This window comes from Scyliorhinus canicula, chromosome 2 (genome assembly GCF_902713615.1).
Source record: "Scyliorhinus canicula chromosome 2, sScyCan1.1, whole genome shotgun sequence".
Taxonomy (NCBI): Eukaryota; Metazoa; Chordata; class Chondrichthyes; order Carcharhiniformes; family Scyliorhinidae; genus Scyliorhinus; species Scyliorhinus canicula.
The window spans coordinates 282,929,937-282,946,869 of record NC_052147.1 but is presented as its reverse complement, the minus strand read 5'-3'; the positions used below and the strand labels follow the sequence as shown (position 1 = coordinate 282,946,869).

General features: G+C 52.4%; 1 protein-coding gene across 1 annotated transcript in view; it reads right to left on the bottom strand.

Moving 5' to 3' along the window:
• The window catches only part of spega (striated muscle enriched protein kinase a), a 462,850-nt gene that overhangs the window by 43,449 nt on the left and 402,468 nt on the right, over positions 1-16,933 (bottom strand). The window contains exons 26-27 of the mRNA XM_038790314.1: positions 15,697-16,698; positions 12,258-13,884 (exon numbers count right to left, since the gene is read on the bottom strand). Coding sequence (XP_038646242.1) covers positions 12,258-13,884; positions 15,697-16,698 — 2,629 coding nt within the window. The remainder of the gene's footprint in view (positions 1-12,257; positions 13,885-15,696; positions 16,699-16,933) is intronic.

The window sequence follows — 16,933 nt, the reverse complement described above, 5'->3', positions numbered from 1 at the left end:
TAAGGAGGGAAGATCTTATGAGGAAAGGCTGAGGGACTTGAGGCTATTTTCGTTAGAGAGAAGAAGGTTAAGAGGTGACTTAATTGAGGCATACAAGATGATCAGAGGATTAGATAGGGTGGACAGTGAGAGCCTTTTTCCTCGGATGGTGATGGCTAGCACGAGGGGACATACCTTTAAATTGAGGGGAGATAGATATAGGACAGATGTCAGAGGTAGGTTCTTTACTCAGAGAGTAGTAAGGGCGTGGAATGCCCTGCCTGCAACAGTAGTGGACTCGCCAACACTAAGGGCATTTAAATGGTCATTGGATAGGCATATGGACGATAAGGGAATAGTGTAGATGGGCTTTAGAGTGGTTTCACAGGTCGGCGCAACATTGAGGGCCAAAGGGCCTGTACTGCGCTGTAATGTTCTATGTTCTATAGTACGAACATGCACAAGTAACCTCTCTCTTCCAGCTGCCTCAGTCAGTCTGAGGTCATCTGACTCCAACATTCACTTATACACTAATGAGACTCCTAGTGGTGAGTCAGTGAATTACAACACAACCGTATCACTCCAATCCCAGAGGACATTTAAGAGTCAACCACGTTGCTGTGGGTCTGGAGGCACATGTAGGCCAGACCGGGAAAGGACGGCAGATTTCCCCTTCCCTAAGGAACATTAGTGAACCGGATGGGTTTTTACGACGATTGACAATGGTTTCATGGTCACCTTTTAATTCCAGATTTTTATTAAATTCAAATTTCACCATCTGCCCTGGGGGGGGATTCGAACCTGGGACCCCAGAGCATGATTCTGGGTCTCTGGATTACTAGTCCAGTGACAGTACCACTACGCCACCACCTCCCCAATGCAGGGCTAATGTCGACCAGGACACTGGAGAGGACTCCATTGTTCTGCTTTGAAATTGAGCAATTAGGACCTATCAAGCCCCTTTGAGAATTTAAAATCACATCTGAAAGATGTCCGGCGGCATTTTCCATCCCGTAGACCAGTTTTATGGTGAGGCGCGCTCCTGACGGCAATGGGACTCTCCCTCCCGTCAGCCGGCCAATGTGGCCTGCTACACGCCGTCGGGAAATCCCGGCCGGCCAAGCGGAGGATCCCGCCCAGCATCTCCGACAGTGCAGCACCCCCTAGGCACGGCGGGGTCCGTCTGAATCCTGCGCTTGAGTTTGGAGGCAGTGGATTGGAAACTTGTTTGTTTCACCTGACACTTTAACAGAGAGAGAGATGTACCACATCCGGGATTTCTGACCAATCGCAGAGCGAAGGCGTCATGTCAACTCGCGCCCCATCAAAGGGAGGATTTCTACGTGAGGGGGACTCAGTCGGGATCAGAGTGATTCAGTATCAGGATCAGATTCAAGGCAAGGAATGGAGGGGAGATCCGGGAATGTTGCCCTGGGTCACAGACTCTTACCTGAAGGTCCTGTAGCAGGGTCAGGGGAACTGAAAATCTACTGTCCACAAATGGGAGCAGGAAGTCAGCCACTCAAAGCAAGGAGACCTGGATGGAAGTGGTCAAAGGAGCGAGCAGCGGAAATGTGGATCCTGGAGATCTTACCCCAATCGGTCCATTGGGCCTGCCACTATCAAGTGCCACACTCTGACTTCCCCAGTATTCTCCGGCACAGCACTTTTCTCACTAACTCCCACTCTCTCTCCCTCTCTCTCTCTGTCTCTCTGTCTTTCTCTGTCTCTTTCTCTCACTCTCACTAACTCCCCCCCTCTCTCTCTCTCTGTGTCTCTCTCTCTCTCTCTCTCTCTCTGTCTCTCTGTCTCTCTCTCTCTCTGTCTCTCTGTCTCTCTTTCTCTGTCTCTCTTTCTCTGTCTCTTTCTCTCACTCTCTATCTCACTCTCACTCACTCTCTCTGTCTCTCTCTCTGTGTCTCTCTCTCTCTGTCTCTGTCTCTCTTTCTCTGTCTCTTTCTCTCACTCTCTATCTCACTCTCACTCACTCTCTCTGTCTCTCTCTCTCTCTCTCTGTCTCTGTCTCTCTGTGTCTGTCTGTCTCTCTCTCTCTCTCTGTCTCTCTCTCTCTCTCTGTCTCTCTGTCTCTCTGTCTCTGTCTCTCTTTCTCTGTCTCTTTCTCTCACTCTCTATCTCACTCTCACTCACTCTCTCTGTCTCTCTCTCTGTCTCTCTCCCTCTGTCTCTCTCTCTCTGTCTCTCTTTCTCTGCCTCTCTCTCTGTCTCTCTCTCTCTCTCTGTCTCTCTGTCTCTCTGTCTCTGTCTCTCTTTCTCTGTCTCTCTCTCTCACTCTCTATCTCAGTCTCACTCACTCTCTCTGTCTCTCTCTCTCTGTCTCTCTCTCTCTGTCTCTGTCTCTCTTTCTCTGTCTCTTTCTCTCACTCTCTATCTCACTCTCGCTCACTCTCTCTGTCTCACTCTCTATGTCTGTCTGTCTCTCTCTCTCTGCCTCTCTCGCTCTCTTATCACTCTACCTCTCTCTGTCTTTGTTTCTGTCTCTGTCTCTCTTTCTGTCTGGAAGAAGACAAAGGGCGGTGGTGATGAGACCATCAATTCACACGACACGTGGTTAGAAGTGAACAGTGGTTTTAATCGTCTTACAACAGAGCCTGCCTGTGACAAGGTGAACTCCAGATGAACTGGCAGGCAGGCTCTCAGCATCAACCGTTATACTTCCGGTTAGCGGGAGGAGCCATGGGTGAAGCTAAGGGTGGAGCCCAGTACAAACTCCCGTACACTCCCAATGCATCTCCCCCTAGTGGCAGAGCAGCGCAACTGCTCGTGTGCCGAGCTTACAGAGGCATAGTACAACATGTGTAATACAGTGTGATTTACGCTACTGTGATTCACCACAGGTGGTTGATGGGAAATGTTTAGACTGGAGTCCAGTTACTAGTGGTAGAGATAGATAGATAGGGAAATACAGCACAGAACAGGCCCATCGGCCCATGATGTTGCGCCAAACTTTTGTCCTAGGTTAATCATAGAATTTTGGACAATTTTTCATGGCCAATCCACCCAACCTGCACATCTTTGGACTGTGGGAGGAAACCGGAGCACCCGGAGGAAACCCACGCAGTCACGGGGAGGATGTGCAGACTCCACACAGACAGTGACCCAAGTCGAAATCGAACTTGGGACCCTGGAGCTGTGAAGCAATTGTGCTATCCACAATGCTACTGTGCTGTCCTTAAGAAGTTAACCTACACTCCATTATTCTACCCTAATCCATGTACCTATCCAATAGCCGCTTGAAGGTCCCTAACGTTTCCGACTCAACTACTTCCACAGGCAGTGCATTCCATGCCCCCATTACTCTCTGGGTAAAGAACCTACCTCTGACATCCCCTCTATATCTTCCACCATTTATCTTAAATTTATGTCCCCTTGTAATGGTGTGTTCCACCCGGGGAAAAAAGTCTCTGACTGTCTACTCTATCTATTCCCCTAATCATCTTATAAACCTCTATCAAGTCGCCCCTCATCCTTCTCCGTTCTAATGAGAAAAGGCCTAGCACCCTCAACCTTTCCTCGTATGACCTACTCTCCATTCCAGGCAACATCCTGGTAGATCCTGGCGTACCACAAGGATCTGTTTTGGGGCCACTGCTGTTTGTCATTTTTATAAATGACCTGGAGGAGGGCGTAGAAGGATGGGTGAGTAAATTTGCAGATGACACTAAAGTCGGTGGAGTTGTGGACAGTGCAGAAGGATGTTACAAGTTACAGAGGGACATAGATAAGCTGTAGAGCTGGGCTGAGAGGTGGCAAATCGAGTTTAATGCAGAAAAGTGTGAGGTGATTCATTTTGGAAGGAATAACAGGAAGACAGAGTACTGGGCTAATGGGAAGATTCTTGGTAGTGTGGATGAGCAGAGAGATCTCGTTGTCCATGTACATAGATCCCTGAAAGTTGCCACCCAGGTTGAGTGGGTTATAAAGAAGGCCTATGGTGTGTTAGCTTTTATTGGTAGAGGTCATGTTGCAGCTGTACAAAACTCTGGTGCGGCCGCATTTGGAGTATTGCGTACAGTTCTGGTCACCACATTATAGGAAGGATGTGGAAGCATTGGAAAAGGTTCAGAGGAGATTTACCAGGATGTTGCCTGGTATGGAGGGAAGATCTTATGAGGAAAGGCTGAAGGACTTGAGGCTGTTAGAGAGAAGAAGGTGAGCATCGGCCTTTCACATATGCAAGGCAGCATTATTGAGTTCCACTGTTTGAAGCCTTTCTAGCCTGTCAGTTTCATTGAGCAATGGCTCGCGTTGCACTCAGATTCCACTAACTCTGGTGAATGACACATGCCGGCTGATAAAGCCTGCATCCTGGCTTGGCTATTTAAATATTGAAGTTATTTATTTGACGGGGGGTTCCCGTTTGCCTGTATGCACACTCTGACTAAACCCAGAGATGAACAGGATGACGTCAGGTTTGCATTTACATATCACCTTCAAAAACCTCCCGAGGTGATTCACAGGAAAGCAAACCGGACAACCCTTGACACAGAGACGGGTGAGGGGATTGGAGGATGGCTGTCTGAAAGCTTTGTCAAGGAGGTGGGTTTTAATGAGCGTCTTAGAAAGGAGATAGAGAGGGAGAGGTTTAAGGAGGAAATTCCCGAGCTCAGGGCTCAGGCAGCTGAAGGCACGGCTGCCAATGGTGGGGAGAAGGAAACTGGGGAAGGTCAGGAGGCTTGAACTGGAGGAATGGAGAGATTTTAGGGCTGTGGGATGTCATGTGAGAGTACCTTTAAGAAATAGGTGTTTATAAATGGGTGTATATATAAATATCTGTAGTGAGAGCACCTTTAAGAAATGGGTGTTTATTACTGCAGTGATGTCAGAGAGTGGGTGGAGCTGGTTGTCTGTCAGCTTTTTACTTTTGTTTTAGGCTGTTTGCTGCAGGGTGTGTTTTAGGTTCGTTTTCAGAGCTGGATAGCCGCAGTCACAGCCAGAAGGTGTATGACTCTCTCTCCGTAATCTAAAGACTGTAAATCGATCCTGGTGATTTAAAACTAATAACAGTAGTAACTTTAACCTGATGTGCTTCTGGTAAAAGGCGTTTTAAGTCGTACAGATGTTAAAAAGGAAAGCTTAAAGGTTTACTTAGTGTTGTATTCTTTGGGGGTTGTATTTGAATTAATGGTTGCTAAGATGTTCACTGTATGTTTTAAAAGGTTAACTTGAGTTCATAGAATAAACATGGTTTTGCTTTGAAAAATACTTTTCCATTTCTGCTGTACCACACCTGTAGAGTGGGCCGTGTGCTCCCCATACCACAATCTAGTAAGAGTTGTGGGTCAGGTGAACTCCAAGATACACTTTGGGGTTCTCTAAACCCTGGCCCATAACAGGGGCTGGAGGAGATTATGGAGATCGGGAGGAGAGAAGCCATGGAGGGATTTGAAGATGATCATTTTAAACTCAGGGCATTACTGGGCGGGGAGCTAAGGCAGGTCTGTGAGCACAGGGGTGATAGGGGAACAGGATGTGTTGTAAGTTGGGATATAGAGAACATATGGAGACATTCTCAGGTTCATGGAGTGTGGAAGGTGAGAGGCTGACCTGGAGATGGTTAAGTTACGAGGTTACAAAGGCAGAGGATGAAGGGTGAATACAGAGAGTTCTCAGTGAGCGCTGGCTCTGACCAGCATGTGGACAAGGTTTTCAGACTTGCGAAACTGGGATTGTGCCTCAGATTGGGCAAGAGCCTGGGAATTTCCTCAAAGCTGCTTTGACAGAACCGCGCAAAGCTGGGAGAAGGAGCAGTTTCCCAATAACTTCCTCTAAATGGGAGGCGTTGGTGCAGCGGTATTGCCACTGGACTAGTAAGCCAGAGGCCCCGGCTAATGCTCCAGGAACACGGGTTCAAATCCCACCCCGGCAGCTGGTGGAATTTAAATTCAATAAATCTGGAATCCAAAATTAATCTCAGTAATGATTGTCGTAAAGAGGGCAGCACGGTGGCCTAGGGGTTAGCACAGCTGCCTCACGGCGCTGAGGTCCCAGGTTCGATCCCGGCCCCGGGTCACTGTCCGTGTGGAGTTTGCACATTCTCCCCGTGTTTGCGTGGGTTTCGCCCCCACAACCCAAAAATGTGCAGAGTAGGTGGATTGGCCACGCTAAATTGCCCCTTAATTGGAAAAAATAATTGGGTAACCTAAAAATAAAACAACAACAAAAAATGATTGTTGTAAAAACACATCTGGTTCACTAATGTCCTTTAGGGAAGGAAATCTGCCGTCCTTACCCGGTCTGGCCTACATGTGACTCCAGACCCACAGCAACGTGGTTGACTCTTAAATGTTCTCTGGGATTGGAGTGATATCATGGTTGTGTTGTAATTCACTGTCTCAATAATCGCTTATTGTCACGAGTAGGCTTCAATGAAGTTACTGTGAAAAGCCCCTAGTCGCCACATTCCGGCGCCTGTTCAGGGAGGCAGGTACGGGAATTGAACCCGCGCTGCTGGCCTTGTTCTGCATTACAAGCCAGCTGTTTAACCCACTGTGCTAAACCAGCAACTGTGACTCCAGTTCCTCCAGGAACATGTCACTCCAGCCCCACAGCAATGTGGTTGATTCTTAACCGCCTCTGAAATCGCCGAGCGAGACACTCAGTTCAAGGGGCAATTAGGGATGGGCTGCAAGTTTTGGCGTGGCAAGCGACACCCACAAAAGAATAAAGGAAACCTTGAGGGGTGGTCTGATCGAAATGTTTAAAATCTGATAAAGGTTCGATAGGGTGCATTCGGAGAGACCAACTCCTCTTGCGGGAGATGAAGATCGAGGGAAGGTAACACTAAAAATTCGAGCCAGGTAATTCCGGGGTGATATCAGCAAGCACTTCTTCATACAAAAGGGAGTGGAGATGCGGAACCCTCTCCTCCCCTCAAGGGTTACCGAAGCTGAGGGTTAATTGGAGCTTTCAACATTCAAAATTCAATTCAAGGTGGCGCCGGAACGAGGCGACGTTTTGCAAACTGTGCCCAGCATACTCTCTAATTCTATCTTTTACTCTCGTTCTATGCTTCTAAAACTTCATTCTAACTCTCTTAAACTCTCTAACAATGTTATTGAGTTGATCTTTTCTCTACACCTTGCTATAACCGTAACATTATATTCTGCAGTCTCTCCTTCCTTCCCTATGTACGGTACGGCACAGGAACAGGCCCTTCGGCCCTCCAAGCCCGTGTCGACAATGCTGCCCGTCTAAACTAAAATCTTCTACACTTTCTGGGTCCGTATCTGTATTTAAGACTAGGGAGGTTATGCTGCAATTGTATAAGGTGTTAGTGAGGCCACACCTGGAGTATTGTGTTCAGTTTTGGTCTCCTTACTTGAGAAAGGATGTAATGGTACTGGAGGGTGTGCAGAGGAGATTCACTAGGTTAATCCCAGAGCTGAAGGGGTTGGATTACGAGGAGAGGTTGAGTAGACCGGGACTGTACTCGTTGGAATTTAGAAGGATGCGGGGGGATCTTATAGAAACATATAAAATTATGAAGGGAATAGATAGGATAGATGCGGGCAGGTTGTTTCCACTGGCGGGTGAAAGCAGAACTAGGGGACATAGCCTCAAAATAAGGGGAAGTAGATTTAGGACTGAGTTTAGGAGGAACTTCTTCACCCAAAGGGTTGTGAATCTATGGAATTCCTTGCCCAGTGAAGCAGTTGAGGCTCCTTCATTAAATGTTTTTAAGGTAAAGACAGATAGTTTTTTGAAGAATAAAGGGATTAAGGGTTATGGTGTTCGGGCCGGAAAGTGGAGCTGAGTCCACAAAAGATCAGCCATGATCTGATTGAATGGCGGAGCAGGCTCGAGGGGCCAGATGGCCTACTCCTGCTCCTAGTTCTTACGTTCTTATGTATCCCTCTCTTCCCATCCTATTCATGTAATCATGTAGGGTTAGGGTTAGGGTACAAAGTACAAACTGTACAATAGTGGATCACTCTAATAAGTTGTCTTGGAGTCCTCGGATAGAGCATAATGTATTCCGACACTTCTTATTGAGTTTTTTGAGAAGGTGACCAAACAGGTGGATGAGGGTAAAGCGGTTGATGTGGTGTATATGGATTTCAGTAAGGCGTTTGAGAAGGTTCCCCACGGTAGGCTATTGCAGAAAATAAGGAAGTATGGAATTGAAGGTGATTTAGCGGTTTGGATCAGTAATTGGCTAGCTGAAAGAAGACAGAGGGTGGTGGTTGATGGCAAATGTTCATCCTGGAGTTCAGTTACTAGTGGTGTACCGCAAGGATCTGTTTTGGGGCCACTGCTGTTTGTCATTTTTATAAATGACCTGGAAGAGGGTGTAGAAGGATGGGTTAGTAAATTTGCAGATGACACGAAGGTCGGTGGAGTTGTGGATAGTGCTGAAGGATGTTATGGGATACAGAGGGACATAGATAAGCTGCAGAGCTGGGCTGAGAGGTGGCAGATGGAGTTTAATGCGGAAAAGTGTGAGGTGGTTCACTTTGGAAGGAGTAACAGGAATGCAGAGTACTGGGCTAATGGCAAGATTCTTGGTAGTGTAGATGAACAGAGAGATCTCGGCATCCAGGTACATAAATCCCTGAAAGTTGCCACCCAGGTTAATAGGGTTGTTAAGAAGGCATATGGTGTGCTAGCCTTTATAAGCAGGGGGATTGAGTTTCGGAACCACAAGGTCATGCTGCAGCTGTACATAACTCTGGTGCGGCCGCACCTGGAGTACTGCGTGCAGTTCTGGTCACCACATTATAGGAAGGATGTGGAAGCTTTGGAAAGGGTTCAGAGGAGATTTACTAGGATGTTGCCTGGTATGGAGGGAAGGTCTTACGAGGAAAGGCTCAGGGAATTGAGGTTGTTTTCGTTAGAGAGGAGAAGGCTGAGAGGTGACTTAATAGAGACATATAAGATAGTCAGAGGGTTAGATAGGGTGGACAGTGAGAGTCTTTTTCCTCGGATGGTGATGACCAACACGAGGGGACATAGCTTTAAATTGAGGGGTGGTAGATATAGGACAGATGTCAGAGGCAGTTTCTTTACTCAGAGAGTAGTAGGGGTGTGGAACGCCCTGCCTGCAACAGTAGTAGACTCGCCAACTTTAAGGGCATTTAAGTGGTCACTGGATAGACATATGGATGAAAATGGAATAGTGTAGGTCAGATAGGCTTCAGATGGTTTCACAGGTCGGCGCAACATCGAGGGCCGAAGGGCCCGTACTGCGCTGTAGTGTTCTATGGTCTATGTTATAACCATCAGGAAAGATTGACTAGTTTGGAGCTCTTTCCTCTGGAAAAGAAAGGGCTAAATGGTCTTTAATATTGTGAAGGATTGACGTGCAGAAGATAGGAACACAGGACATAGGGATTAGGAGCAGAATTCGGCAATTCAGCCCCTCGAGCCTGCTCCGCCATCCAATCAGATCATGGCTGATCTCTTCCTGGTCTCAAATCCACCTCCCCACCTGTTCCCCATATCCCTTTAACCCGTTTTTAAAAATCAGAAATATATCTAGTCCTTCTTGAAACTATTTAATGGCTCCAATTCCACCGCACTGTGGGGCAGCGATTTCCAAATTCATCACCCTCTGCGAGAAGTAGTTCCTCCTCATCTCAGTTCTAAATCTACCATCTCTCAGCCTATATCTGTGACACCTCATTGTAGATTGCCCCACAAGGGGGAGCATAATGGGCGGGATTCTCCCAACGGGAGACTAAGGGCACGATTCTCCACGCCCGGGAAAAATCGTGAAGGCTGTCCTGAACTCGGCCGAGTTTCACGGAGCCTGTTCCTCTCACCAAATTCCCCCCCACCCGGGGGGCTAGGAGCCCGTTCCTCTCACCGAATTCACCCCCACCCGGGGGGCTAGGAGCCCGTTCCTCTCACCGAATTCCCCCCCACCCGGGGGGCTAGTAGCCCGTTCCTCTCACCGAATTCCCCCCCAACCGGGGGGCTAGGAGCCCGTTCCTCTCACCGAATTCACCCCCACCCGGGGGGCTAGGAGCGGCGCTCTGTTATTCTCGGTCGCCGGGCCTTGACACTTGCGTCAAGGCAGCGCGCCGAGAATGACGCGACGGCGGCACCTATGTGACGTCAGCCGTGCATGCGCAGGTTGACCGGCTCCAACCCGCGCATGCGCGGCTGACGTCACGACGGCTGACAGCTCGAACCCGTGCATGCGCGGTGGCCGTCTTTCCCCTCAGCCGCCCCGCAAGACGTGGCGGCTTGATCTTGCCGGGCGGCGGAGGGGAAATAGTGCGTCCGATTGAGACGCCGGCCCGACGATCGGTGGGCACCGATCACGGGCCTGTCCCCTCCCGAGCACAGTCGTGGTGCTCAATCCCCACCAGGCCCCCTACAAGCCCCAAAACGGGCACCTCACGCCGATTTCACGACCGCAGAGACCAGGTGTAGTTGCCGCCGTCGTGAAACGGTCGCGAACAGCAGGCCGCTCGGCCCATCCAGGTCGGAGATTCTTCCCAGCGGGGGGTGGGTGAATCGCAGGGGGTGCCAGGGGGTCGTGAAATTAGTCGGGGGGCCCTCCCGCGATTCTCCCGCCAGGCGTGGGGAGTGGAGAATCGCGCCCAAAGTGCCGACGCCGGAGTGAAAACCGGAGTGTGTCACTCCGGCGTAGGAGGCCGCTCCTCGCCTCATATTCTCCCCCCCTCCCCGGGGGGCTAGGAGCGGCGGGAGTTATTTATGCGCGCCGGGCCTTGGCGCCACCTAAAAGCTGCATAAATTACACGGCCGGCGCCAATCCGCGCATGCCCGGTTGCCGTCCTACCCGCAGCCGACCCGCAAGAAATGTCGGATGGATCTTGGTGGAGGAAAGGAGTTCCACCTTCAGAGAGGCCGGCCCGCCGATCGGTAGGCCCCGATCGCGGGCCAGACCCCTTTTGAGCACCCCCCCCCCCCGGTGCTGGATCCCACCTCCCCCCCCCCCCCTCCCGGTGCTGGATCCCACCTCCCCACCCCCCACTCCCCGCCCCCGCAGCGTTCCCGCGCTGTTCACACTGGCAGCGACCAGGTATGTTCGGCGCCGGCGGGAACACGTCGTCTTGAGCAGACCGCTCGGCCCGCCGGAGAATCGCCGCTCGGCCGTTACAAACAGCGAGCGGCGACTCTCCGAGCGGCCAGCCGTAAATCTCACCGCGTCGGTTTGGGGAGGGGGTGGGGGGAGAATCGCGTGCGGGTGCCGGGGCGGCGTGGCGGGACTCGCCTGGCACCCCCGCGATTCTCCCACCCGGCATGGGGGGGGGGGGGGGGGGGAGAATCGCGTGCGGGTGCCGGGGCGGCGTGGCGGGACTCGCCTGGCACCCCCGCGATTCTCCCACCCGGCATGGGGGGGGGGGGGGGGGGGGAATCGCGTGCGGGTGCCGGGGCGGCATGGCAGGACTCGCCTGGCACCCCCGCGATTATCCCACCCGGCATGGGGGGGGGGGGGGGAATTTCGCCCTTGGTCTATATTTACTTTATTAACCCCTCTCAGTATTTTATACACCTCGATCAGAATGTTCCCACATATCGAGGAGACAAGGGGCATAAATATCGTCACCATGGCAACTATCGTCATATACATGTCACAGTTGGAGCGATGGACAGTGATGGCGAAGATTCCAACTTCCATTCCATCACCTGGAGGTGGTGGCTGCGTGCTATTGTCACTGGACTATTAACCAAGAGACCCAGGGTGAAGCTCTGGGACGCTGGTTCGAATCCCACCACGGTAGAATTTGAATTCTAATTATAAGTGCAATGGTGACCGTGAAACAATTGTTGTAAAAACCCATCTGGTTCAGTAATGTCCCGTTAGCGAAGGAAATCGGCCGTCCTTACCTGGTCTGGCCGACATGTGACACCGCAGCAATGTGGGTGACTGTCGAATGCCCTCTGAAATGGCGGGCAGTTAGGGATGGTGCATTACCCACGCTCCGTCAATGCACCTTCCTTGGCCGTCAAGCCCTGGAAGAACTGGAACCCACTGACTCTGAGTCAGAAGCAGAGACGTTGCCCACTGCACCTCAAGATTTCCAAATATCGGAGGGTCACTAATATATCTAATCGGGAATTCAGGAGAAACCTCTTTACTCAGAGTGTGGACAGAACACGGAACTCGCTCCCACAGAGAAACAGATAGAGGGGTAGACACGTGATGGATAGAGGGATGAAGGACCTGTGGAGGGGGAGTTGGAGGAGGTGGCATGGAGCATTGACACCATCATAGAGCAACTTTGCCGAATGGCCTCTTTGTGTGTTGGAAAGGAGCAATATGGCACGGCGAGGAGCTTCCTTACCTTTCTCTGGCTTGGAGGAAACACTCGTCTCCGAATGGAGCGACTCTGACGAGGGCGTGGAGCGGGTCTGCGTCGCCAACTGGTTCTGGGGGATTCCCACCTTCCTCAGTGACCCTGCCTCTGAGGTGGACCTCCTCAGCAGGGACAGGAAGGGGCCTCGCTTGCCCTCCTTTGCCTCTTGCAGGACGGGTGTCCCGGGCTCCGAGGGGGGTCCCTCCATCCTCTCCTCCGATTGACTGCGACCAAAGCGCAGGGAGATCCCCGAGATGGTCGACTCGATCTTCCTCCGGACAGCCAACGCCGGTGAGCTTTTGAGCTCTTTCCTGAGGGACTCGGAGTCCTCCTGCCGGACGGCAGCTTTTCCCTCTCCAGCCCCCTGCTCCGGCCTCTCCTCCACATTCCTGTCCTTCACGTTGCTCCTCCCAAAGGACCAGGAGAGTTTACGTCCTCCGCCTGCCTGATCTTCCCTCACCTTCTGCTCTTTCCTCTCACTCGCCGGCGCCCCCTTGAACCTCAAGGACAGCCTCCTGACGAAGCTGGAATCCTTGCTGGCTTCTGGAATGTTCTGCTCAGACCTGGACCTGGACTTCCCCTCTTCTTCGTAGTGTAGCAAGGACTCTTGCCCCTTCATGACCTGCAATGGGGCCCCCGTCGCCCCCGGCCGATACACATTTTCCCCCTTTTGGGGCACTTGCCCCAACTTCTCCTCTGACTTGGGTCTCATCAGGTGTTTGAGACTCCGGGTTAGTGACGATTGCTTTGCCTTCTTAAACTTTGCCTCAAACACTTCCTCGGATTCGATATTTTCGATGTTTAAGAACTGCCCCACGCTGGATGACTTCACTTTCATTTTGGGGATGTCCTCCTGGGTTGGATGGGCCTCTCTCTGTTCAACCTCCCCCGGGGTTGGAGAGGGAGCGCCTCTTGCTGTCAGACTGACTCCGTCCAGGGCTGGAGTCGCTAGCCCCCCAGCCACCCCCAGGGCTGGAATGGGCGTGGGTTTGGCCTTGCGTATTGGCCGGACGGGCATTTGGAGCTTGACCTCGGTGACGGCCTCTGGTTGGCGCTGGTCAGGTGGGGAAGCTGCCGGGGTTGCTGGAGTTGACAATTTAGGTCTTTGTGAATCGGCCGGGCCCAATGTGGCATCCAGGGAACCATTGGCCGAGCTGAGAGGGGGTGTGACAGTATGGGGTGACAGGTTGCTATGCGTTATGACTGCGGTCTTACCAATCATTATCTTCCTATACGGCCCTTCCGGCTCCACGTTCTGTTCCTCCACCTTCGGAGGCTCGATCGGCGCCACTATTTTGATCTCGGGCGTAGTTGGTCGTTGGGACACCTCCTTGGCTGCCTCTGACCTTACCGGGGTTGGCGGCCTTGAGCCATCGCATTTGGAGGGATCGGTCAAGGCGGAGAGGGAAGGAGATTCTTTCAGCGGGAACAGTGATGGTTCCGGGCTATCTCGCCAATCCGGCTGCAGGAGCGGGATTTCCAATGGGGCACCGAGCCGTCGATGGAGCACCGTGGGCTCCCCCTGGGAGAACGAGGCACTCTTCCGCAGAACCCGCCCTTCTGACAGCTCCTCGCTGGGGGCGCTCTCACTGGAGGCTGCCCTGGCCAACCTGGGCTGAACACAAGAGCACAAGAGTTAGCAGAAGCCACTGGGCCCCTGGGGCCATCCAATCTGGCTGATCTGATTGCGGTCTCAACTCCACTTTCCTGTCTGACCCCCATAACCCTTGACCCCCCCCCTTTCCCAGACTCCACTGCTCTCTGAGAGAGAATTCCAAAGACTAACAACCCGCCAAGAGAAGACATTATTCCACATCTCAGTTTTAAGTGGGGGGCCTTATGCTTGAAACGAAGCACCACCCGCTTGTTTTAGACTGCCCCACAAAAGGAGACATCCTCTCAGTATTGACTGCCAAACCCCCTCAGGATCTGATACGTCTGGCATCTTGACAATTACATGGATAGGATGGGTATAGAGGGATTCGGCACTAGGGTGAAAAAATGAAATGAAAATCGCTTATTGTCACGAGTAGGCTTCAAATGAAGTGACTGTGAAAAGCCCCTAGTCGCCACATTCCGGCGCCTGTTCGGGGAGGCTGGTGCGGGAATTGAACCCGCGCCGCTGGCCTGCCATGGTCTGCTTTAAAAGCCAGCGATTTAGCCCAGTGTGCTAAACCAGCCCCGACGGGTGTGCTGCGGGTTTTGGCCAAGGGTGGTATCATGACCGGTACAGGCCTGGAGGGCCGAAGGGCCTCTTCTTGTGCTGCATTGTTCTTTGTTCTTTACGTCCATCTCTCAATCTTCTAAACCACAATGGATCCAGGCCCAACCTGCACTACCCTTCCTCAAAAGATCCTTAACCCATGAATCAGTTGAATGAATCTTCCCTGACTGCTTCTAAATATATCCTTTCTTAAATAAGGAGAGCAAAAATGTACGCAGTCCACCAGATGGGGTCCAAGGCCCTGTACAACTGTAGCAATAATTCCCGGCTTTATATTCCATCCTCCTTGCAATAAACGGGAGCGTTCCATTTGCCTTCCTAATCACTACTCCAGACAAACCTTCTGTGATTCATGTACCAGGCCGCCCAGATCCCTCTGCACCTCCAAGTTCTGCAATCGCACTCCATTTAAATAATATTGGGGGCAATTCTCCGCACTCACGACGGTGCGGAGAATAGCGGGGGTCGTAAATTTTTACGGCCACGCTAGTCTGACGGCCTCCCGCTATTCTCCCCCCCCACGCCCGCCTCCCGACATGAATCGCTGCCCACCATTTTTTTACGGCGAGCAGCGATTCTCAGCTGGCCGATGGGCCGAAGTCCAAGCCCTTTATGACCGTTTTTAGGAACGTCAAACACACCTGGTCTGACCGTTCGTAAAAACGGCCGTAAAGTTGGGATCTTGGGAACCATGGCACCGATTGGCACGGCAGTACCATGGCCGTGCCAAGGGTGCCATGGGCCCGCGATCGAAGGACTCTTTGTCCTTCCGCCGCCCCGCTGTATCCATTCGCGGGGCGGCTGAGGGGCATCCCGGCCCGCGCATGCGCGGTTGACGTCATGTGACGCGTCAGCCGTCGCAAACTCTGGCAAGCGGGCTTAACGAAATTCGTTAAGCCCGCGATGCCGGAGTTCACGGCCGCGGCATACTAGCCCCGACCGGGGACCAGAATCGGTTCCCGGTCGGGGAGGGGGAGGCGGAGGCTGGCGTCAAACCCGCCCGTTTTTGACGCCAGCCTCACGATTTCTCCCGGTTTGGGAGAATCACGCCCATTCTGTTTTTCTATTCTTCCTGCCCAAGTGGACATGGTCACAGTTTCCCACAATGTGCTCCACCTGCCAATGTTTTTGCCCATTCACTGAATCGTCTGTATCTCCTTGCACAGTCTTTATGTCCTCGTCACTACTTTCTTTCATACCTACCTGGGCAGCCAATTTCTCTGGCCTGGGGGGTCGGAGAGAATGTCGCTCCAGGGATGAGGAACGCTGCTTGGGGTCATCTGGGATTCCCAGGTGCTCAAGGAGGGGCCCTCGCAGGCCACTCATCTTGCTGTCCACTGAGCCCCCTCGTAGGAGCCGCTGCCTCATGAGCTGGAGCTTCAGTGCGTAATCCTCCTGGCAAGGGCCACCCTTCCGTCGCTGGGCGGCCAGGTCGTCCAGCCTCCCGGGGCTGGGGCTCCGTCGCGGCAGCTCCATCGACATCGACTTCTTCAGCTTCCCCGGCACCTCAGCCGCCTTCCCGCTCTGATCCTGGCTCGTCTCATCTGCGCCTTCCTGGGCGCCCAGCAGGGCCAGGGCGGAGTCAGCGGAACTCCCCCGCCGGAACTCCCCCCTCCTGGAAACAGCCTCGGCCCTCAGCGAGTCCGGCGAGTCGATACTCACTCCTTTCCGCAGGCCGCGCTTGGGGACACCGGACTTCCTCTGGAGCTCCGAATCTTCGTCCGAGGAGGAGTCGCCAGGTTCAATGTCCGTCGACCTCTTCCTCGATACCTTCGCCCGCACTTTGCTCGGTCCCTCTGGCTTCGCCTCCCCGTTTTCCTTTCTCTTGGCTTGGTCCAGTTCCTCCTTGCTCTTCCTGGGCGATGGGCTGTGAGCTGCCTGAGGGGGCCTCCACTCCGCCGTGGCACTTGCTGCCTCTTCCCTCGGTGCGGCGCTGACGCCGTTCTGGGTCCTTGACGTCTCCTCCTCGTCGCTGCGAAGCTTTGGGAGATGCAGCCTGGCTGACAAGAGCTCCGGCTGCTGAGGCATGGGAATGAACGGGAACTCATCGATATCGTCCGAGTCAGAGGAGGAGGAGAGGACAGAGGAGAGACGGTGTTCCTTTAGGTGTTTCGGCATTCCGATGTTCATGTGACCAGATGTGTCTTCCAGGAGCTCGGGAATGGACCTCATGACCATGGAGGATTTATAGTTAATGAGGGAACGCTGAAAAAAATCAACCAGAAACACAACATAAGGATCGGAACAATGACTGAAATCTCATTATACAGAACCTGGGCAATGGAAATGTTAAAGTCAGTCCACAGTTTGAAATATCCCACACACCGTGTTCACTTCTCATCCTCAATCAGCTTCTTGCTCAAATATTCATCCAATGCCATGATCGTGCTTCACAGAGCCATCATAATGACCGAAAGGAAGCCATTCAGCCCTTCGAGGC